This window comes from Equus asinus, chromosome 2 (assembly GCF_041296235.1).
Source record: "Equus asinus isolate D_3611 breed Donkey chromosome 2, EquAss-T2T_v2, whole genome shotgun sequence".
Lineage (NCBI taxonomy): Eukaryota > Metazoa > Chordata > Mammalia > Perissodactyla > Equidae > Equus > Equus asinus.
Window position 1 is genome coordinate 102,765,194 of NC_091791.1, and position 23,453 is coordinate 102,788,646.

General features: G+C 41.4%; 1 protein-coding gene across 13 annotated transcripts in view; it reads right to left on the reverse strand.

The window, feature by feature from the left end:
* The window catches only part of AGBL1 (AGBL carboxypeptidase 1), an 806,151-nt gene that overhangs the window by 103,123 nt on the left and 679,575 nt on the right, over positions 1–23,453 (reverse strand). The window contains exon 25 of one of the 13 annotated variants that reach the window (XM_070495684.1): positions 5,214–5,299. The exons of the other annotated variants lie outside the window; for them this stretch is intronic. Within the exon in view, the coding sequence (XP_070351785.1) occupies positions 5,254–5,299 (46 nt within the window). The 3' untranslated portion in view covers positions 5,214–5,253. The remainder of the gene's footprint in view (positions 1–5,213; positions 5,300–23,453) is intronic. 13 annotated transcript variants of the gene reach the window in all.

Here is a 23,453-nt window from a genome sequence, read left to right on the forward strand (position 1 = left end):
CACAGAGAGGTTAAGTAACTCACCCCAAAGCTGCACAGAAAGAAAGGGGCAGAGCTAGTGTTTGAATCTGGGCAGGCTAACCGAAGACTCCAATTACTTCAGGCAGGGCACTGGAGAGGAGGGAGGTGCAGATGGAAACAGAGTACAGCACTCTGATGAGTGTGACTTGCTGTGACATAAGGTTGTAAGGGATGAAGCTAAGGTTTTGCTTTGCGAAGGAAATGCAATGATTAGCTCTAAGTGGGTGGGATTTTTCTCTTAGGTACAGGTCCAATTACGCCAAGTACCTATGTTTGTGTAACGTTTAGTGAAGTGCTATCTCCAAAATGTTGTTACAGCTTTGTTTGCAATGTGGCATAAGAAAAAGTATGGAGCTTTGAGTGAAAGGGGTTGGAGTCTTATGTGTTGTATGACTTTGGATAATTCAAATAAAATCTTTGATTCTCTGCTTCCTCTTCTGTAAAGGGAAGACTGCAATTTTAGCTCTCTCATGGGGTTGTTGATGAATATCAAATGGACTATTACATCTGCAGCATTTTCTAAACTTTAGGGAGATGAGGTAGAGTGTTATCCTAGGGTTTGTCATTGTTGTGTTCATTCACTATTCACTCAACATCTATCACATAACTCCCATAGTGCACTGGCTCTGTAAGGGTGACAGGGATTCTGCCATGAACAAGTAAACCAGACCCCTACTCCAGGGATAACAAATATTCCCATGGGGTGGTAAAGGAGAGAAAGGCAATAAGCAAGTAAACAAATGTAATCACTTCAGAGTCTGATAAATGCTATGAAAAATCAAAATACGGAGAGATTTTCAGTTGTTTTTGCTACACTAAATTCCAACCACAAGTAGTGACCCAGTGCAGAATAGTTAGTCTAATAAACTATGCTTTCGGGACATCCATTCCACAGCGGTATGAAATCCAGGGTGATTCGCTGCACTGTTGAGCACCCATTCTAACTCCGGACACCTGGCACCTGGTAGGCACGTTGAACACATGCTTACTGAATGCTCCACTAAGTGTATGTCAGTGACTGATAATTTCCTGATGTCTTCTTCCCATGAAATATTCATGAAAGAGTTATGGCATTTGGAATTAAAAGGTAACTTGGGCCTTTAAGGAGTTCAATATCTTGATTTTGGTGGAGGTGTCTTAGTATAGTAGTATGAGGGCAAGCTCTGGAGCAAGAGGGCCCAGGATTTACTCTCACCTCAGACCAATCATCATGGCCAAGTCACTTAAACTCTTGGTATATATGTTTTCTTATCTATAAAATGGGAATAGTAAAAGTACCTTAACTCAGAGGATTGTTGATAGTGCAATACGAACTAAGCAAAAAGTAGTTAGAATGGTTTCTGAGTAAACTTTCAATACATGTTGGCTACTATAGTTTTTCTTCCTTTCTTCCTTTGTTCCTTCCTTCCTCCCTCCTTCCCTCCTTCCCTTCCCTTCCTTCCTTCCTTTCTTCCCTTCTTCCTTCCTTTCTCTTCATAGATAGAGAAACTAACTCAATTTATTTTGCCACGAGTCAAAGCTAGTTACTGGAAAAACAACTAGAAATCAATGTGTTGCTTGGTGTTTTCTTCTACTACAATTTACAGCCATAGGCTCAGGTGTTCCTCTGGGCCTGGATTAATTTTTCAAATGGATCAGGCCAGGGAGCAAGTAGACCCTCTTTCCCACATACAACTCAAAATGAAAGAACCCCTGGCAGCTGTCTATTTCACGGATACTGTGGTTTCTGTTTCTGTGCAAAGCTGTGTCACCTAAGTAGTAAGAAATGCTCTCTCTGCACAACAAGATGCCTGCATTGGGGACAAACAGGTGTTTGCTGTTCTTATTGTTGTTAATAACATAACAATTACCTTTTGTTGAAATTCTACCATATGGCAGGCCCCGGGCTGAGTAGTTATATATATTATAACATCTAATTCTCATAACAAATCTATGAAATGGTTATTGTCCTCATTTTAAGGTTAAGAAAAAGCAATTCTTTAACTTGTTTAGGATCATACAGTGAGTTTCTGGTCCATGTGATCTCAAAGTCCATGTGCTTTCCTCTAGGAAGCATTGCGTAGACATAATCACATTCCTAAAATTATTATTGTGCCATGACCATGATCCATGCAGAGCTTTTGAAAATTTAAAACGTGAAGGGCTTGCCACGTATAGAGGGCATCATGGCTAATAAGCAATATGAACACTTCCTAATACCTATACAGACCAAACCCTTTGCCTTGACGAGGGCATGGTGACTTCCCTGACTTCACACAGGAAGGGAATATGAAGACTTTTCTTTCAGAAGAAAACACAGCTCAGTAACAGGCATTGGAGGTGCTCTTTCCCCAGCAGCAGTTACTATGGCTTCCTGGCCATATCATAAATGGGACATCCATTAGACCCCAAGAGCTGGGGACAAGGGCTAAGTAGTGGTTGCAGCAGCTAACACAGTGGAAATGTTTAAAGCTCTAATCAGACATTCAATCATTGGCTTCACATTTGCTTTTCCTTTCGATGAGGAAATATGTAATTCCTTAGGGGTGAATGTCAAATGTTCATAAATAGAGAAGCATCTGAAATATCTATGAGCAATACTTATTTATAGGAATCATTTATCTGGAGTCTGCATGCGCCTTCGCAGCTCAGTATTTATGTGTGGCATTATCTATCACCACATAGCATCCATATATCCACACGGACTTTCTATTTATATGCATGGAATCTATCTCCCTAATTGTTTTTAAATCTCTAACTAGTGGGTACAGTAATTCACCTCCTGCCAGATGGCAGCACGTGCTTCTCCATGACATCTAATTCTACCCACATTAAACCTATTGGCAAATCATTTGTCTGTCCATTCATAATTTCTCCCCACATCAATCAGCAACTGCATTTGTTTCTATCTACAATATCTGACCTGACCAATATGAGGTTGTTTTCCTTACATGGTGCATTTTCTACATCCACCTTTTCACTTTCTTCTTCATGTGACCCTTCCATGTATATCCACATGTGTGTACATCCTCAGCACAACCAATAACTGTTATCTAATGCTTGTGGCCAAAATAGTGAAAAGAATACTTGCTTTGGTTTATGGAGATGTGAGTTCAGACCAAGTACACTTATGGCTGTGCCACCTTGGGCTAATTTCATAAACTATTTAAGTCTCCTTATATATAGGACCTGACTAGTAAAAACTAATCTTACAATTTTGTTGGGGTTTTATTTTGGAGGGTAAGTTACAAGTTACACATTCTGCCTATAAATGCTGGTTCTCTGCAAAATAGACTTTCCAAAGAACTTATTTACATAAATAACATTTGCTAAGCACTTACTCTGTGCAGAGACTATAGTTTGTATTTTTCAACTCATTCAATCTCCAAATAATTCCAATAGCTAGATACTGTTGTTATTCCAATTTCATAAAATGAGAAAACTGAATGCCATAGAGGTTGGTAACTTGTACCAGAATATATGACTTTGAGAAGGTGGAAGCAAGATTCCAACGCTCATTTTTCTGAAGCCGAAGTGCCAAAGAAATTCTCAGTTTCTGTACCCTAAGCACATAGGACAGTGCCCGGCTCTGTAGATTTGACCTGAAGCCCATGAGCCACTGCTGTCTTTGGAATTACATTATGTTTATTCTTTGTGATATTCAATGACAATATTATTGGTTTGACTATGTGAGTAAACCTGATGGGTAACTTATAAATGCAAATGAATGCTTTAGAATTGGCCATTCCAAACACATCAATCTCTTCTCAGGAATACTGATGGCATATTGAGGACATTGATGAAGCTATAACAAAAACAGCTAACACTTTTGATGTGCTTGTTATATGCTGGCACACAATACTAAATACTTAATATATGCTATCTTGTTTGAGCCTTACAGCAACCCTATGAAGTAGAAAACATTGTTACCCCAATTGTGTAAACGGGGAAACTAAGTAACAGAGAAGTTTAAGTAACTTGTCAAAATCACATTGATAGTAACTGTTCAAGCCAGGGTTTGAAACTTGACATTCCATCTCCAAAGTCTCCTTAGAGTTGAGCTGGTTACTAAACCTCTTTAAGCTTCATTTAAGGTATTAACATAATGGGGATAATAATATTACCTAATTCAAAGGGTTATGAGAATTAAATAAGATACTGTGTTCTTGAGACAGTCCTTGGTGCCTTGAAGGGTGAGATCAATACAGATCAATCATTACCACTAGTATCTGCTAGATTTCAAACTCCCTGAGGAAGATAGCATATCTAGTTCACTTTTATTTCCCCCAAAGCACTCAGACAGTATTTTGTTGCCTATGGTTGGTTCAAAATGAAATCTTTGAGTGAAACTGACAGAGAATATATACCTTCAATGGTGATCAAAATCTCCCAGGAGGAATTAGGGGCATTGGCCTTCAGGAGTGCCTGGGGGCTTGGGGAAAGGTGGGGTTACTTTGTAAGTCCCCTTCCCTCCAAGCAATAAAATCAATGAATCCCCACAACCTTCACTCACAAGAACCTCTCTCTCCTATAATTCCACTGACTTCCCAATCTGCAGGAGCAAGACTGACACAGCTTCCCACCTCCCACTGCCCCCTGTATGGGCTGGCTAGAGTGACACGAGCAGCCAAATGCCAAGGAATAGGTAATCAAGGAGCCTCTTAATCAACCTCTTCCCCTTCATTATTGCTTCCTGCCCACAAGAGACACAAGCAGAGCATCAATTTACCTGTGGCAGGTAGCAGGCCTATTAACATGTTCAGAAGCCCAGAAGAGGGTGTCCATCCAGATACATGCATGTCTACATATGCATACATAAACACACATTCATAGAGGGAAAGAAAGAAGAATGATGGCAGGGACTACCAAAAATCAAGCTCCCTGGGCTTGGTTGTTGAACAACAACCCCTGCTGTAGAACCAGGTACTGAAGCATATTTGTAGTCATGAAGTGCCCACATGCCTGGATGGTGGTGTAAAACATGTATAAATCAGACCCTAATGAAGAGCCCCATGCTTGATGACTGCATTTAGCTCTTTCTCACTTCGCAGCTGGTAGGAAACAGGAAGAAGTAAAAAATAGTCTAGGAGAGAATGAGGAAAACCATATTCTTAACAATTTTACTTGCAAAAAAGGGAAAGAAGGGAGATTGGCTATCTTGCTACAGTTGTGATAGTTAATGATAATAATGGCTGTAGGGCATGGAGAACTCACCATCTGCTGGGCACTGAGCTTGAAGCTGTATACTCATCGTCTATAGTTCTACAAACATGGCGCAGGGGTGGGCTTCATTGTTGTCCCTTTAAGGATATAAAACTGAGGTTCAGAAAGTCTTCATAATTTGCCCAAAGTCCACAATTGTCGAATAACAAAGCTAGGTCTGTAGGGTAGGGCTTTGGGCTACTCAGCCCCCAAACCAATTATTAAGGTATCGCAACAAGACCAGACCTGAGCACAACTCAGAAGCAGATACAGCATCACGTCCAACTAGTTTCCACTCCAGATTTACTCTTCTCCCTGATGATCCTGGGTGGAAGGCCTCATCATCTCATGTTACAAACAGCAAAACAGCTCAGAGAGCAACTATAACTCATTCAAGGTCACATCTGCTCAGTGCGGGAGATGGAATTTAGAATCAAGTGTGTCTGACTCCAAAGAATTATCAGCCCTAGAACATCAAGATGATGATGATGTGAGTTTCCTTCCATCTTTGCAAACATACCTCCGAATGCTCCCCATCACACATGCATCCTTCTTGTATACTTTTGCCAGCTGCCCTGGTGACTTTCTCCAAACCTAGAATGGCCAGCCAAGCCTCTCAAGACAAATCCTATTCTCTTCACAGGATAGAACCTGTCTAGATAGCAGGATATTTTACCAGAACCAGAAAGCTTTGGGAGTAGCAACATTTGCACCCAAAGAACTGCATCCCAAGCAGTATGACTCTATGACATAGTCGCTGTTTATGGGAGATGGACTTTAGGGGAAGGGGCTAAGGTCACTCTCATCTTAACACCACCTCGGTGTGAGGACAACTCTCTCTTATAAAAGAAGAGATTTGCCTTTAACTCCAAGTCCCTGCACTGTTCATTTTGTACTCTAGTATCTGGCAAACTGATGCTCATTTGGTGCCTATGAATGTTCTTTGTATGAGTGGAATGTCTGGGCCACCACCGCCTGTAAAGGACCTCGCCAGGGATGCAGCCAGGCTGTTCCAGGCATCCATGGTGACTGGCAGAAACATCTATCGATGGATTTGTCAAAGCTAGACCCATGTATTGGCTCTCCTGAGAAACATTCTCTAATGTAATAGCGTTAACTCCTCCATACTACATATGCCTTAGAACTTGCCTTTGCTGATAATCAAGCAGCACAGCAAAACAGGAAAGAGATGAGCTTTGGCAGTAGTTGGGCCTACTTTTGAGTCTGTTCTACCACTTCGAAGTTGTTTGACCTTAGGAAAGACAACTAATGTCTCTGAGGTTCTGATTCTTCTCTATAAAATGAGGATAATGTTATTTAGCTTTCGGTATTATTTAAAAATCTGAGAATAATACACCCGAGGAGCTGGCCTGATAAGGGAGACACACAGATCTGGTGTCTGGCTGAAGTAGTCTTTCAGCCTATCGTGAACCACTTTGTTTCACACACACATGCACACACACAAGCACATACACACACTCTATCTGCAGGCACTCAGAATCCCCTTACCCTATACAAATTTCCCTGTTCTCCGTGGTGCTTAGCACCCTCCCACATACCATAGATTTTACTGATGTTTGTCATGTAGTCTGTCCCTGTCACCCCCACTCCCACCTGAGAATGTAAATCTTAGAGAGCAGGAGGCTTTGTCTCCTTGTTTACTGTCACATCTCAAGTCCCTAGAACAGTGTTCTGCACACAGCAGGCTCTAAAGGAATGTTTGGTGAATGAATGCATGAGTGATTATCACCATACTGTAGTTTAGTCGGTCTCCCCTCCCCCTACACACACACACACACACCTGCATACCCACAGGCTTTGAACTGAGAACTCCTTGAGGTCAGAATCTGTTTTGCATTTGTCTCTGGCCACAGGGTTTAGCACAGCATCTGGCATAGCCTTAAAGGAACAATGATTTGGGCTGGTAAACTTTCTCCCAAGGATGTTCTCTAGGGCCCCATCCCAATGAGTTTCAAGAGGCTCTGTGAAATCTGACTTTTCAGTACTTTTCTTTACCCTAGCGTTTCCTTCTGAGCAATTATTTCTCCATTTTCATTCTGAGTCTTTGCTTTTTTCCTTGTTATAACTTCATCTACCACGGGACAACGGGTCTCCCTCCTGGGGGTTATGTTGAAATCTGTGCTACATGTATCGTATCACCAGCATGGGCTTCTACAATACTTGGCAAAGTGGTATCAGGGGAGCCCAGGCTGTGTAGCATGGCTATAAGGTGTTACTTGGGCAGAACAAAGAAGGGGAACTGGAAAGACTATTCTGGAAGAAAAAGAAATATTCTGGCTAGAGTTCATAATAAAGGTGAGAGCCCAAGAATATAGGGCCAGAAAAACATTTGTGCAAGAAGAGACTGCTGTTGGATGTGGTAAAGAAGTTGTGAAGTAAAGAGAAAGTCAGGTAGAAATAAATGAAGAAATGGATTCTGAATTGAATTGAGTATATTCACTCAATATTTTGATCAATACTTATTGAGTACTTTCTAGGTATCAGCTGCCATTCTGGGTGCCAGGGATATCCTGATGAGGTGGTCATAGTCCCTGCCCTGTTACTTCTTAGAGCCTAGTGGGGAGTCAGGTATGGATGGAATAGGCACATGAGTACATAAAGAAGAGTTGACAAGTACTGTAAGTGTGTGACAGGAGGTTCTGAACTATCTGGAAGGGTCAGGAAAGGCCTGCCCAAAGAGGCCACTTCTGAGTTGAGATTCAAAGTTGAAGAGCAGTAAAGTAGGCAAAGGAAGGTAATGAGTGTTGAAGGGTATTCCAGTAGAGGGGATAATGCGTGCAGACCTTCTATTTCAAGAGAGAACATGTACGAGGAAATGAAAGGAGGCCAAATGGCCAGAGCAAGAAGGTAAGAAGATCAGCTTGAGAAGAGGCTAGAGAGATGGGTAGGGATCTCATACTGAAGAGAAACAAAGGCCATGGAAGGGATTACGGCTTTTACCATAAGAAGGATAGGAAGTTTTTAGAGAGATTTAAGACAAGGAGTGATATGATCACATTTACATTTTTTAAGTTCACTCTGGTGAACATGAAGGAATGGTCTGGAAAAAATAAATAGTAGAAACAGGATGCCCAGTTGGACAGTAACTTCAGGAGTCAAAATAAGAGATTATGATGGTTTGGCCTAGCATGCTGGCTATGAGTGGAGGGGGAATGTGGGTATATTTGAGAGATATTGAGAATATAAAATGGACAAGAATCAGTAATAGATACAATATGGTAGGTGATGGAAGTTTCCAGCATGGTTTCTGGATTTCTGTATTGTGCAGCTGGATGGCTAGAGTTGCCAATCACTAAGATACAGGGCCACTGAGTGAGGACCAGGTGGGCACATAGAGGACAGCATGTGGGAGTTTGGGTCCAAAACTTGGCTTCATCACTCTCTGGTCATGAAAATTTCTAGCATTAGTTTCACTTTTCAGAGCTCATTTTCCTCCTTTGCAAAGTGAGGATAATAACGCCAAGTCCATAGAGTTGTAAGATGAAGATGAGACAGACTACACAAAGTGTGCAGTGCAGGGCTGGGTCTAAGCTTGTGTTCCACAGACAGTAGCGGTCACTGCCTTCCTAACTCCATGATCTCACGCCAGGCAATTAGCCTCTTTTCTCATCTGTAGAATGGAAACAACAGTGACGGCTACCCTGGCCTTCGCAGTGAAGGACAATGCACAAACAGCACGCACCACAGAGCGGGTGCTCAGTACCCATTATTTACTAACATTAAAGTTCCAGAAATGTACCCATTTTCTATTTGCCTGAAAGATAGGAAATACGAATTAACCATATTATTTTAATTAATAAAAATTAAGACTTTTGTTAGTGTCTGTCTTTGCTAGAGTCTCCTTTCAGATCTAGACCTCCACTTTCCAATCCACAAAATGGAGATAAAGTCTGTTCCCTCTTTTTCTCCGGGTGACCATGGAGAAGGTCACTGAAGAAGGAACCCCAGGCCCCTTGGGATGTTTGTGCTGAGAGGTACAACAGGTCAATGCTTCCAATCACACTCACAGAAAGAGGGCATTCTCCTTCAAAAAACTCAAAGATAGCATCTCAGCCTCCAGGGAGCCAGGAACAGAAAAGCCAAGAGATAATGAAAAAGAGAGGGAGGTGGACAAAGACACAGCCTGGAGCTAACTGTGAAAGACAGTGTGCCTGCCGGCTGTCCACCACTATGCAGCAATGTCAAGTCAGCGCCCATCAACGTTGATGAGAAATCAGATATAGGAACTGTGAGAGGGTACATTCCAAGGAGTAATTTATCTCTGGAGGCTGAACCTACATAATGTCCTTACTAATCTTGGGTTCCTGGGTTATGAAGCCTGCCATCGAGGATGAGTTATATTTTCAATAAGTCATTCCAGCTAATCAGGCCCTGTCTTCATGAGCTGCTGCGGAACAGACAGGAAGAGCTACTCGGCAGCTTCTGAGCAGGGGTCCCAGATGAAGAGATACTTGGCAAGGGCCTCCTGCCCTAAATGGGCACTGCCACCTCCCCTCCCCTTGGCAATTGGCACAGAGGGAAACATAGACTGCAAGCACAGGAAGATGACGGGATCTGTGTTTGATAAGGTTATGATTAAATCAAGGTTTTTGCTCTAATTACACTGCATTTAAATAAATGCAGCCTAGTAAGTAATTGTAATTGATGCGCAATTAAACATGTATTTATACCACCATTGCCTTTCCTCGTGCAGCTGTCTGTTCCTGCTTCTCATTGTGGCTGGGGATACTGAAATCTTCCTGGTGCTCAGTAGGAGGGAGCCCCACTTCTCTCACATGGGTGCCTGATCTCAGTGGTACAGCAGGAGCTCTGGGGACAGAGAAAGCGAAAGCTGGGATGCTTAAGTCCCGTGACTCTTTTGAAAGTGAATTGAGAAGACTGCATATACCATTGAGGCCCTGGAACACAAGGGGCACTCTTAGAAATGCCAGAACATTCATGAACAAATGGTCTTCTGGATCTCCTTGGCTTGAATCTTGAGCTCCTTCTGTCTTATATTAATCAGATTTGTTTAGGCCTCAGTGCCTGGCACTGGGTCTCACACATCATAACGACCCTATAAATACTTTAGGGGACAATCTTTAAACATTATGGTGAAATCGTCCACTGATTTTATATAATTCATTCTTCTTAAATCCAAATAGAGCGGCCACAACATGAAGAGATTGACTTTATTGCTGAATTTAAGATTTAGATCTTGACCTTTTATTGAGCAAATGAGTGAAGATGACACAGTAACAAGAAAATCACATATTGTGATATTCTGCCCCATTTCTCCCTACTCTTGCATGTTCTTAACCTTTGGGTAGAAGACAGATTTTTTATCTTCTCTGTGTGCTGAAGGCGCCATTAAACATGGACACAGTTTGGGAGGGGATGGTAGAAAATCACAACTAAGTAAAATATGACAAAGTGTTCGTGGACCCAATTCCAACGTGTGTGTTCAGGCATCCCCACACCAATAAGCAATTCTTGGACACCAGCAGAGCCCGAGAATTCAACTCGATTCTGACACTATCTACCCAGAGACAGCATCAGATTCCACAGGTTAGGGCTTAGTCCTACAGGACTGCCCTAACCCCCCCCCCCCCCCCCCGCCCCCAGCCTGCAGGCTCCCACTTCAGATGCCAGTCGCAAGCCCAGGCTATTACCTGTGCTTCTGACCTATGGGCTACAGATTGGTGGTTTCCACTACTGCCTCCTCAGGTTTGAATTTGCTCGAATGGCTCACAGAACTCAAGAAAATCTGTTTACTCACTAGACTACCAATTTATTACAAAGGTTATTAAAGGATATGAATCAACAGCTAGATGAAGATAAACATAGAGCGAGCTCCCAAACAAAGGCGTTTCTGTCCTCGTGGAGCTTGGGGCTGGGCAAGGCGGCAGGTGGAAGCCAACAAGCTGTCCTTCTGGATTTTTATGGAGGCTTCATTGTACAGTTGTGATTGACTAATCATTGGCCATTGGCAATTGATTCAACCTCAAGCCTCTGGCCACACCCCAGATGTCCGAGGATGGGACTGAAAGTTCCAACCCTCTAATCACATGGTTGGCTCCATTGGCAACCAGCCTCCATCCTTAGGTGCTTTCCAAAGTCACCTCATTAACGTAACAAAAGATACATTTATCACGCTCAACACTTCGGAAATTCCAAGCATTTTGGGAACTGTAAGCCAAGAACTACGGACGAAGACCAAATACATATGAGAAATATATTTTGGTCATCTGAATGACCAAATACATATTTCTTATAAATCACAATATTGCAGATATCATGGGAGTCATCAAAAGCAGTGATGACAATCTTTGAGATGCCAGGTGGAAAGTCTGTGAGAATTTCTAGGTGATTTAGATATGAAAGACAAGACCCAAATATTGCAAGGTGGAGAAAGAGGAATAGGTAAGAAATTGTGTGAAAATGCAAGCTGTATTTATACTTCAGTGAACATTTATCAATGCTAGTGGCTAGAATAAATCATAAGGCTAAAGAAGATACGCCCTCAGGGTGTTCGTCTCTAAACTACATGTAGGTAGAAAAACAGCTCAAGCGAAGGGTGAAAACAATGAAAATAAAAGACTGTTGGGTGCATTAATGCTGAGCTCAAAGCTGACTGCTTATTTGGGACCCAGATGAATATCATAAACCTTTGGCCTCATTCGCCAGCAGTGATGGAGCACATCTCAGTCGGGCCTCTGTTCACCCATCAGAGTGCTAATTAAGGGGCCAGAGAAATACCACCGTCTACCTCATCTGTTTTTGTTCTCTTGCTAAAAGGACATCATGCATCTCCCTGACAGCTAGTCATTACGGGAGCGTATGGGCACCCCAGGCTTCCGCCACGGACAGCTAAGCCCCTTAAGGTCCCAAACAGAGCTCTGAGCCACACTGGTGCTCAGAAGGGGCACGCACTGTCACCAGCTAAGGTGGCTGGTGCGGGTGTTATACTCCCAAAGGAGTGCAGTGAGATGAGCCTCAATGGGGTAGAAGAGAAAAATGGGGAGGAGGGAATAAGTGCTAGCCTTGTGTTACTGCAACTCTCTGGGTTCAGTTTCAGATCTACAGTACATGGAAGGTGCAAAATCGTTTTCAGCATATTAAAAAAAAATTGAAGCACTTTCTCAGCTCTTCGTAGTTCCCAAGCACTTCTCTGTGCAATATTTTATCTGACCTTTAACCTATGGCAGGAATTATTATCTCTATGTGACTAATTTAAAAGACTGAGCCCAGAGAGGCTAAGAAATTCTTCCAGGTCAGAGAACTGTGTAAATGACAGGGTTGGGAGTAAAACTCAGGTTTTCAGATTTCTAGTCTCATGTTCTTTAAAAGCCAGTCAAGTAAACGGGCACAAGGGATCTTTTTGGGATGATGGAAATATTTTAAAACTGGATGTGGCGATGGTTGCACAACTCTGTAAATTTTCTAGAAATCATTGTACACTTAAAACAGGCGATATTTATGGTATGTAAATTATATTTCAAGAAGCTCTTAAAAAATAAGGGCAGCCAAGTGTAGTAAGCACAAAGTGGGCTTTGGTGTCACTGTATCATGGAGCAGAAGTATTATTTACTTCTTAACATTGCTGTGAGATCCGGCACTAAAGCATTAATAGCTAATTTTATTTCTGTTATTTCTGATGCCTAGGAATCGTGATCCAAAAAATAAGGTAATTAGTTCTCCACTGCTTGCTTAACCGCTAATTCTTATTTGTGTCAAGGCTGAACCTTGTGTAAGCATCAGGCGTATGGGATTGTTCTGGCCAAAGCCACAAATCAGCGCTTTTAATTGGCATTCGACTAGCAAATAACGGTGGCTCAACAAACCAAGGGCGTAAACACCCTCACTTTCTCTTAAACTGTTGCTTCTCAAACTCGACCGTTCATTGGGATCACCTGGGCAGTTGTTAAAACTACTGATGCCCCCCCCCCCCCACCTCAGAGAATCTGATTTAAATGGTATAGAGTGTGGCTTGGGCTTTGGGATTTTTGAAATCTCCCCATGTGATTCTAATTGCAGCAAAGTTAGAGAACCACAGCTCGTGGGCTTTCAACTCTTGATTACAACATGACCCACCTGGGGAGTTTAAAATGCCCAAGCTTGAGCCTCACACCAGGAGATTCTGATTTAATCAGTCCAGGGTGGGGTGTGGGCATCTGTGTGTGTTTTAATTCTAATGTGCAGCTCTGGCTGAGAACCACTGCTTCAGACCCTCTCAATTAGCAAGATGCCTTATGGGTAGGGGATCTTCTTCATAGCATCCCACCTCAATCCTCTCCCCTGCTTCCAGCAAGAGAGTTCACACTGTGGTATGGCGAGTACTGCCTATCACCCCTTAGATGTTGACCTCAGATCACAAGCCTGCTGCATTGAAGCAAGCTCTGGGGTATTTAAAACTCCCAGGAATGTAGGAAGGATATCACTAAGGAGGATAACCGATGCCAACATAAAAAGGGCGTTGGCAGTCTAGCTAAGTGTTCTTCAAGTCTCATGGTCTACACAGTGCGTGAAGGTTGGAGGTGGATCAGAACAGAGTTTCCAGGTGGAGTAAGAGGCCTCGAGATGCTTTAGGATACACTCAGGAAAAGACTGACTATCCATTCATTCATTCAACAAATGTTTATGGAGTCGCTCTACTGTAGTAGATTCTGTGATAGTGGTGAGCAAGATAGACATGGCAGCCTTTTCAGAACTTCACAATAAAAAATAAAAACCTACCTTTGCTTCAAGAAAAGTGTTCACTAAAAGGAATCCGAGCTGACTACCATCTTCCTCCTCTTGTGTTAAACCCATTCTTTGTCGGCCACCACAGCAGCTCTCCCAAAATGGCTCCTGCATCCCCCATACATGAGTCCTTGTCACAGACCACACTGCTCACCATCCGCATGCTTCCTGATCCAGGTTCAAGTTGAGGCCCTGCCTTTCTTGGCTGCTTCTGCCCTTACACAGACCCAGATTCTCTCTTCATCAAGCCAGTTACCACCTTAGAGACACTGAGGATAGAAGAACTGGGAGGTTCCATGAGTCAAACGGAACTAAGACTGAGAGATTTGGTCAGAAAAACGTGCTTTTATAAAGGAGTTTTCAGAAAATTCTAGGAAGACAAAGTTTCACTCACTGAACAGGTTCAGTATGTATCTTATCACTTCAGCCACATTTCCAGTCCTCAATGCCTAGGGCAGAACAGTGCTGTCTCGTCCTTGACAAGGTGACAGACCTTTCTGTCTTCACTGTTTGCTCCCATTAGAGTCCTTTGTGGCCCCTTCCTACAGGGTTCTGTGGGCAGAGTAAGCCAGTTATGGTAGACCTAGCTGTGTGATAGGATCAGCACCTGCCAAAAATCCTGATGATTTGTATTCTCAGGAATAAGAGAACCCACAGGTCCAGCTCTCAATTTTCTCTCTGGACCTTATATCTGCACTCCTTTCTTCAACTTCTTGACCTCTTTCCCAAAATAGTAGATGAGAGTGATGCTATCAGGAAAGCACTTAGAAGGGATAAGAGTGGGTGATCCTCCCACGGCTGTGATTTGTGACATCATTCACCCTTAATCAGACAGTCTAGATACTTTATAAATCTAGTCCATTCAACAAGTGATCAAAAAGTTCCCCGAAACACATTTTAGAAGGGATGTCAGAGAACTGGTATTGATGTTCTATAGCCTAGTTCCCTTATCAATAAAACAGCAATAATTAATGAGATAAGGTGTCACACACGGTATCTAATTAATATACACGCATACCTCAGACATGTTGTGGGTTCAGTTCCAGATCACTGCAATAAAGTGATTATCACAATAAAGCAAGTTACATGAATTTTTTGGTTTCCCAGTGCATATAAAACTTATGCTTACACTATACTGTAGTCTATAAAGTGTGTAATAGCGTCATGCCTAAAAGAGCTATGTATGTGCCTTAATTAGAAAACACTTTAACACTAAAAAATGCTAACCATCATCTGAGCCTTCAGCGACTCGTGATCTTTTTGCTGGTGGAGAGTCAGCCAAAAAACACGGTATCTGCAAAGCACAATAGCAAAGAGCAGTAAAAGGCAGTGTGCTTGTAAATGTTACCTATTATTATTGATGTTGTTGGTGACCAGAAGAAAATTATTGTGCAATTTTTTTGGAATGATCGCATCATATGAAGAGTAATTGAGTGCTTACCATGTGGTATGTATTAGTTTATGCACTTTACTTATATTATCTCATTTAAGCCTTACAACAATGTGTCAGACAGGTACTCTTACCATTCCCACTTTATAGTTGAGGGAAATGACCAGAGAGAATTTAAGCAAGCATATCAATAATTACTCTCTGTGTTAAACAAATTGGGGGCAGTTTCCAGAGGTAACGAGAGAGAAAAAAAAAAAGACAGACTTTGAAGGAGAAAAAATAATTTGAAACAGGAGTAAACAAAACAGAGCGAGGCAACATGGCAGGTAGGGTACATGTGGTATGAGGGCAACTAGGTACTTAGTTCTTTGTAAAGTTCAGTTAACTTCTATTCACAAAAATGACATGTGATACGTGTTATAGGGCATGAGTGAAAAATACAATGAGGAGGGAGTGGAAGTGACAGAGATAAGACGGGAAAGTCAAATAAGGCAATGAGCATGTCCCCTGCATATTGGTAATTCCTCCAACATGTAATCCATGCCATGTACAGACACTATTTAATAAAATAATGAATGAAGGAATGAATAAGTAATGTCCACAGCCTAAGGCAGCAAGTATGGTGACATCTTGATACTTCCCAAGCCTTGAAAATGACTGTCCTTTTGAATCTAGTTATCCGTACATTTCAGCCTGTACTAAATAGGTAGTGTACACTTGGGATACAGCTGAACAAAGTCTTCTCATCATTCCCAGTGGACGTGATTGAGTGGAGAGAGATTGAGCATCACACCAGCACATACGTGGATAAGTTTATGCTATGAAAACTACAAAGCAATAGCATTGAGGTCTCCAAAGCCAAAATAGTTGGCTGGAGAAGCAATGGGAAGAGTAACAACTCCTTCTTTATTTTTAAAACTGTCAAAGGTTTGAAAAGAGCAGCTCCTTCTATGACCTCCGATTAAAATTAAAGCATATTGTGGCTAGAGGCCCTACTCCCTCCATTTCTGAGGCCAGCTTGGTGCTGCTGAGGCAGGAGAAGTCTTGCTCTCCTACGATGAGATTTGGCCTCAGAGCTAATGGGATTGGCCCTTGGAGGTCCTAGAGGCTAAGCCTCATAACCTGCGCCATTTCTGTCACTTCTAGAATGTGGAGGTGAAATTGGCCACAGCTGTTTCTTTCTCCATGCCAGACATGATTCCTTTCTCATTTGTTAAAAGACTTATCAGGATTTCGGCAACATTATTCTCATGTGACTTACTATTCCAATTCTTTTCTTTGCATAAGATTGCCCAAAAAATAACAATAATAATAATTGGAAAGTACCACCTTATTTTCACATTCCTTCTTCCACTTATCTAATGCCCTCAGACTCAGTGGCTGCCAGCAATTCTGATTTGAATTCCCCAGCCCCATCTTGATTTGTGTGCAATTGTTCTAGTGGAAGGGAAGGCTACTTATTATGCACAATGCACTCCTGATGTACATGGCATCCTGGATGCTGCAGCAGGCAGGAGACCTGCTTCTTAGGGACTTTTCCTATGGCCTTGTGATTTTTTGAGGCAAAGGAGAAAAAACTGTAATAAACTGCAACACTAAAACTGCTGTAAATTGGACTCATTTAAAATTTTACACTAGCAATCTTCCCTCAATCTTCTCCGGAACCAGCAACGGTAAAGCAAGGTATTCCTAGATTAGCTTCCAGTGAGAAAGCGCCCCTCCCTGGATAATGAGAGCATTGCATATTCAATAAGTACCCAGCTCTAATCCACACTAAAACTCCAGCTCAGCCATTTACTAGATCTGATTTTTAGGCAGGTTGCTTACTCCAGCAGAGTTCAGTTGCCTCATCAGTAGGGTTGCAAAGATTAAAGGAATAGCAATTTGTAAATCATCTAAAATAATGCCTAGAACATGAAAATTTCCCAAGAAATGTTGGCGTGTATTAATATTACTACAGTGCGCTTTTTCACTGTGGATATTTCTGCTGCAACCATCAAAAACTGAAGGATAACGATAGTTGTGACAGGAATCCCAAATTTCTCCCATAGAAATTTAATCTAGTGGTTTTCTCACTACTTTCCCACCATGGATCCTCAGCCTGAGCCCAAACAAAGTCTATTCAAAAGATCTGCTTTTGTTGCTGCCTATTCAATATAGGATGATAGATTCTCAAGGAATACATTCTATAGAGGTAAGTTACAACTAATTGAATGAGTAAGGCCATGTCTGCGATATTGCATCCACTTCTGGGAACTACGTCTTAAAAGGGGTGCTGGTAATCAAAGATATGGATTAAGATTATGAGGGGACTTGATCTTATATAACAAAAGGGATAAGCATCAGATTTTGTCTCAAGTGTTTTTTTAAAGAGAGAACTATGATAGCTGCATTCTCATTCATTGATTCACTGATTCCTTTTTTCAAAAGTAACTTTTTGAGACAGAACTTCCAATATGGCAGAGTTTAAAGCTCAGCAAATTCTCTCCCCAAAAATCACCTATAAAACTGTACAAAATTGTTTAATAAAAGTGGGGCTTTGGAAATCAACCAAATGTATGCATCAAGTTTAGAGGTAATTATTTATGAGAAAATACTGAATTTCAGGTAAGAAATTAGAAGTCTGTGGCATTCTTGCCTTAGGCTTCTCCCATCCCCCATTCCCCACTCAAGTGGCATAATAGTTCTACCAGAGTGGGCGAGTTTGTGAAAACCAGAAGCTTCAATGATGGAGAGCGTTCACTTCATCTGCAGCAAGCAGAAAAAAAAATACCCTCCACTAACACCATTGTCAGTAATAATAGCTATCTCAGTCACAAATTAATGAAAGACCAGGTGCTCACTTAGTCTGATGTATAGACCTAGTTGGGCTAAGCAATAAAGTTACAGAATGGCCAGAAATCTAGCAGAAAAATCTTGGAAATGACAACATTAGGGGGCCTTGACAACATTTCCACTTATCCCCAGCTGACTAGAAAGATATATACATATACAAAGTAGACTAAAGGGAATCTAAGTTACCCACATATTGTTGTCTGACTCTGTCTTCACACATATGCAATAGGACCTACAGAAAGGAAAATCTGGAGCTGGCTTAAAAATCGTATGAATTTGAATGTGCTTATACACAGATTCATTAGCAGAGGGTAGAGACTTACTGGATTGAGGATTTTGAGCACAGCCCTTCAAACATCATTGTTAGATCACTAAGTTATGCAAAATAGCGTAACTCCCTAGGAAGCCAGGCATGAAATAAAAACAAAAATTCTAAAAAAAAATTAAGTAGAAACAATAGCAGTCATACACCACAGAGAAAAAAGAATTCATGGATTTATTCAAGGCAAGTTACTAAAAACACAAAACAAAACAAAGACTACAAAAACAAAAATCTTTGCATAGGCAGGACATATCAGAATTCAGAGTTACTACAATTCATTATCTAAAATATTCCCACTTTCAACCAAAATTATAAGACATGCAAAAAAACAGGAAAGTATGACACATACTTGGGAAATTTTTAAAAAGCAGTCAATAGAAACTATTTTTGCGTAGGCCCATATTTTGGACTTAGCAGACAAAGACTTCAAAGTAGATGTTATAAATATATTCAAAGGACTAAAGAAAATAATGTTTAAAGAATTGAAGGAAAATATGATGACAGTGAACCAACAAATAGAGAATCTCAACAAAGCAATAGAGATTATTAAAAGAGCCAAATGTAAATTCAAGAGTTGAAAAATATAACTATGCACGTGGCAAGAAATTGTGGATGGCTCCTAGGAACTGAAGATCTGAGGTGGCCCTTGGCAGACAGCTAGCAAGAAAATGGAGACCTTTTTCCTACAGACACAATACGATGAATTCCACTAAACTTGAGGGAGCTTGGAAATGCATGATTCCTCAGTCAAGCCTCTGAAGAGGCTGCAGTCCTGGCCAACACCTGGATTTCAACATGGTAAGAGCCTGGAACAGAGGACTCAGAGAAACTATACCTAAACTGCTGAAGCACAGAAATTGTGAGATGATAAATAAGTTTTATATTAAGCCACTAATCTTGTGATAATTTGTTACACAGCATAGAAAACTAATACAGCTACGAAGTCAATTTTCTTTCCACAACACCACTGCAAACTTTTCCAGAGAAGCATATACAGAACTTTCTTGACTTATGATGGCATTACATCCCAATAAAACCATTGTAAGCTGAAAATATCCTAAGTTGAAAATGTATTTAACATGCCTAACCTACTGAACATCATAGTTTAGCCTAGCCCACCTTAAATGTGCCCAGAATACTCACATTACAGTTAGTCAAAATAATTTAACACAAAGCTTATTTTATAATAGTGTTAATATCTCATGGAATCTATTGAATACCCTACTGAAAGTGATAAATGAAATGGTTGTATGGGTACCGAATGGTTGTTAAGCGTATGGGTTCTTTACTGTCCTAATGGCATGTCTGACTGGGAGCTGTCACTCACTGCCACTGACCAGCATCACAAGACAGTATCATACCACATATTGCTAGCCCAGGAAAAGATCAAAATTCAAAGTACGCTTTCTATTGAATGCATATCACTTACACACCATTGTAAAGTTAAAAATTGTAAGTCAAATGATCATAAGTTGGGGACAATTTGTGTGGCTTTGCTAAGGACTCAAGCCTTCCACACAGGAAACAAGGAAGGCACAGCTCATCTTGTAGGATTGGCAAAAACGTCTGCTGACTGTGGATATTTGGCAAAACCAGAGATGCACACAGGCTAGAGCAACACAATAAGATATGGAAAAAAGCCATTTTATCCAATGCAACCTCATTAATCACTGTTGACTGTCTACAAATCATTGTCAAACACTTTGTCCTCATAAATAAATTATTTTGCCTGTCAAAAAATATACTGACTAAAATGAAAAATTCCTTAAAGGAACACAATAGCAGAATTGAGATGTCAGAAGGAAGAATCAGTAAGCTTAAAGATAGATGAATAGAAATCATAAAATCTGAAGAATAGAGAAGAAAAAGTAATGATGAATAAAAAATCAAAATTCAGAGGGTACCTATACACACATCATAGGAGTCCCAGAAGGAGAGAGTAGGAAGAAAGGCAGAAAAAAAATTTGAAAGAATAATGGAAAAAAACTTCCCAAATTTGATGAAAAATATAATATATAAATCAAAAAAGTTCAACAAATTCCAAGCAGAATAAACATAAAGAGATCCATGCCAAGACACATTGCACCCAAACTGTTCATAACCAAAGACAATGTCTCCTCATATACAGAGAAACAGAACATAAAACCAACAGTTGACTTCTCATCAGAAACATGGAAGTCAGAACACAATGGAATGACATACTAAAAACAATGAAAGCAAAAAACAACAAAAAAGCAAAACCATAATTGTCAACCATAATTCTACATCCTGAAAAAACTATCCTTCAAGACAAGATAAAGAATTGACAGAGAAACAAAGCCTGAGAGAGCACTTTTCTAGCTCACATGTCATACAAGAAATAATAGTTATTTTTAAGTTGAAATGAAAGGACACCAGGTGGTAACAAACTCACAAGAAGAAATAGAGAGGCAAGAAAAACTAAGTATATATGTAAATATAAAAGAATATATAAACACACACATACACACAACATGCACACATTTTTCTCTTTTCCTCTCTTAACTTCTTTAGAAGATATAAAGTTGATGGGGCCCAACCTGGTGGTGTAGTGGTTAAGTTTGCATGCTCTGCTTTGGTGGCCTGGGGTTCGTGGGTTCAGATCCTGGGCACAGACCTACACACTGGTCATCAGGCCCTGCAGTGGCAGCATCCCACATATAAAATGGAAGATTGGCACAGATGTTAGCTCAGTGACAATCTTCCCCAAGCAAAAAAAGAGGAAGATTGGCAATAGATGTTAGCTCAGTGCCAATCTTCCTCACACCACAAAAGACATAAAGATGAATATAATAGTTATGGCACTATATATTTGGATTTATAACATATAGGTGTAATATATATGTCAATAAAGGATCAAAGAATGGGGAGAAATGGAGCTATTTTAGAGGCAAGTTTTTGTATTTTACCATGATTAATTTAGTGTCAATCTAAAGTAGGTTGTGGTAAGTTAAAATACATGTTATAATCCCTAGAGCAACCACTAGGAAAATAACTTTAAAAACAGAGGAGACTTTGGAAGATGGCAGCATAGGAGGATTCTGAGCTCATCTCCCACCACAAACACAACAAAGCCTCAAACACATGTGGAATAATTCCCTCTGAGGGAGACCTGGAAAATGGATGCAAAGAGCCTCCACAACCAGGGACAACACTGAGAGAGGTGGAAGAGGCAGAGATATGGTGATGTTGAGGGGAAAACCACACTGTAGCCATAGCACTTCATGGTCGGGAGCAATCTCAAAGGTATGGAGATTTTCCTGGAGGAACGGGGGATTTGAGCTCCACATGAGGCACCCCAGCCCTTAGACACAGCACAGCAGAGATGAGAACTTAAAACAACTAGCTATAGAACTACAGAGAAAGGAAAACCTGCTCTTGTAGGGCTCATGTGTGGACTCACTCAACCTGGAAACCAGCACAAAAATACCAGATAGAAAACATATAGCCCATAGGTGAAGGGGATGCACTTACGAAGCTTGGAGCACACCCTGGAGAGGCAGGAGGCAGCTGGGATGCCCCTCAGGAGCGGAGACACGGGAAGCAGCTATTTTTGTGACCTCCTTCAGCCATGCTGATGCTGTGCTGGCAGGCACCATTTTGGAATTCTCCCTCTAGCCTGTTAGTGCAGGGGTCTGTCCCTTCTACCAGCATACCTGAGGCAGTCATGCACCACCATGCCTCATAGCCAGCTCATGCCAAGGGCATATTCCACCCACCAACATTCCTGAAGCAGTCATGAGCCTCTGGGCCTCATTACCAGTCACACCAGGGGCCTGCCTTGCCAACAAACATGCTCCCAGTGGGCCCACACAGCCAGGCCTTGCAGCCAGCTACATTGAGGGTCTGTTCCACTCACCAATGCACCTGCAACATGCCATTGGGCCTTGCAACCAGCCATAATGGGGGCCTGTCCCACTCACCAGCACAGCCAAAGAGGTCGCACACCACTGGGCCTTGAAACCAGCTGCACTGGGGGTCCACTCTGCCCACAAGTGCACTTGCAGTGGTTTCATACTGCCGAGCCTCCCAGCAAGCTGCTCCAAGGTTCTGCCTCACCCGTAAAGGCACCTGTAGATGTTGCACACTGCTGGGCCTCAGAGCCACCTGGCCCAGAGGCCAACTCCACCTGCCAGCATGCCTGCAGCAGCCACAGCTCCACCACAACAGAAGGGCACATGTAGTCCACAGAGGGGACACCCCTGGGGTATCTGTCTCTGGTGACCAGAGGGGAGCATGCTACCTGGCCCCACAGGACATCTCCTACATAAGTCCACTTCTCCAAGTTCAGAAGATATAGTGTCTCTACTATAGAGAATTAGGCAAAAGAGGAGATAAAGAAATATGCTCCAATTGAAATAATATGCTCAGAAAAAGAACTAAACAAAATAGAAAAAAACAATATAAGTGATAAAGAGTTGGAAGTAATAGCCATAAGGATGATCACCAAACCTGCGAGAAAAGTGGATGAATACAGTGAGAACTTTGACAAAGAATTAGAAAATATATTTTAAAAAATCAGAGCTGAAGAATACAGTAATTGAAATTAAAAATTCACAAGAGGGAATCAACAGCAGATTAGATGATACAGAAGGACGGATCAGTGATCTGGGCTATAGAGTAGAGGAAATCACCAAAGCTAAACAGAAAAAAAGAATTAAAAAAAATGAGAGCAGTTTAACGAACCCCTGGGACAACTTCAAGCAATCTAACATTTGCATCATAGGGTTCCCAGAGGGAAAAGATAGAGAGAGGGGCAGAGAACTTACTTGAAGAAATAATAGCTGAAAACTTTCCTAACCTGGGGAAGAAAACAGACTTCCAGGTTCAGGAAGTGCAGAGAGTCCAAAACAAGATGAATCCAAAGAGGTCCTCACCAAGACACATTATAATTAAAATGTCAAAAATTAAAGGAAGAGAGACTCTTAAAAGCAGCAGGAGGAAA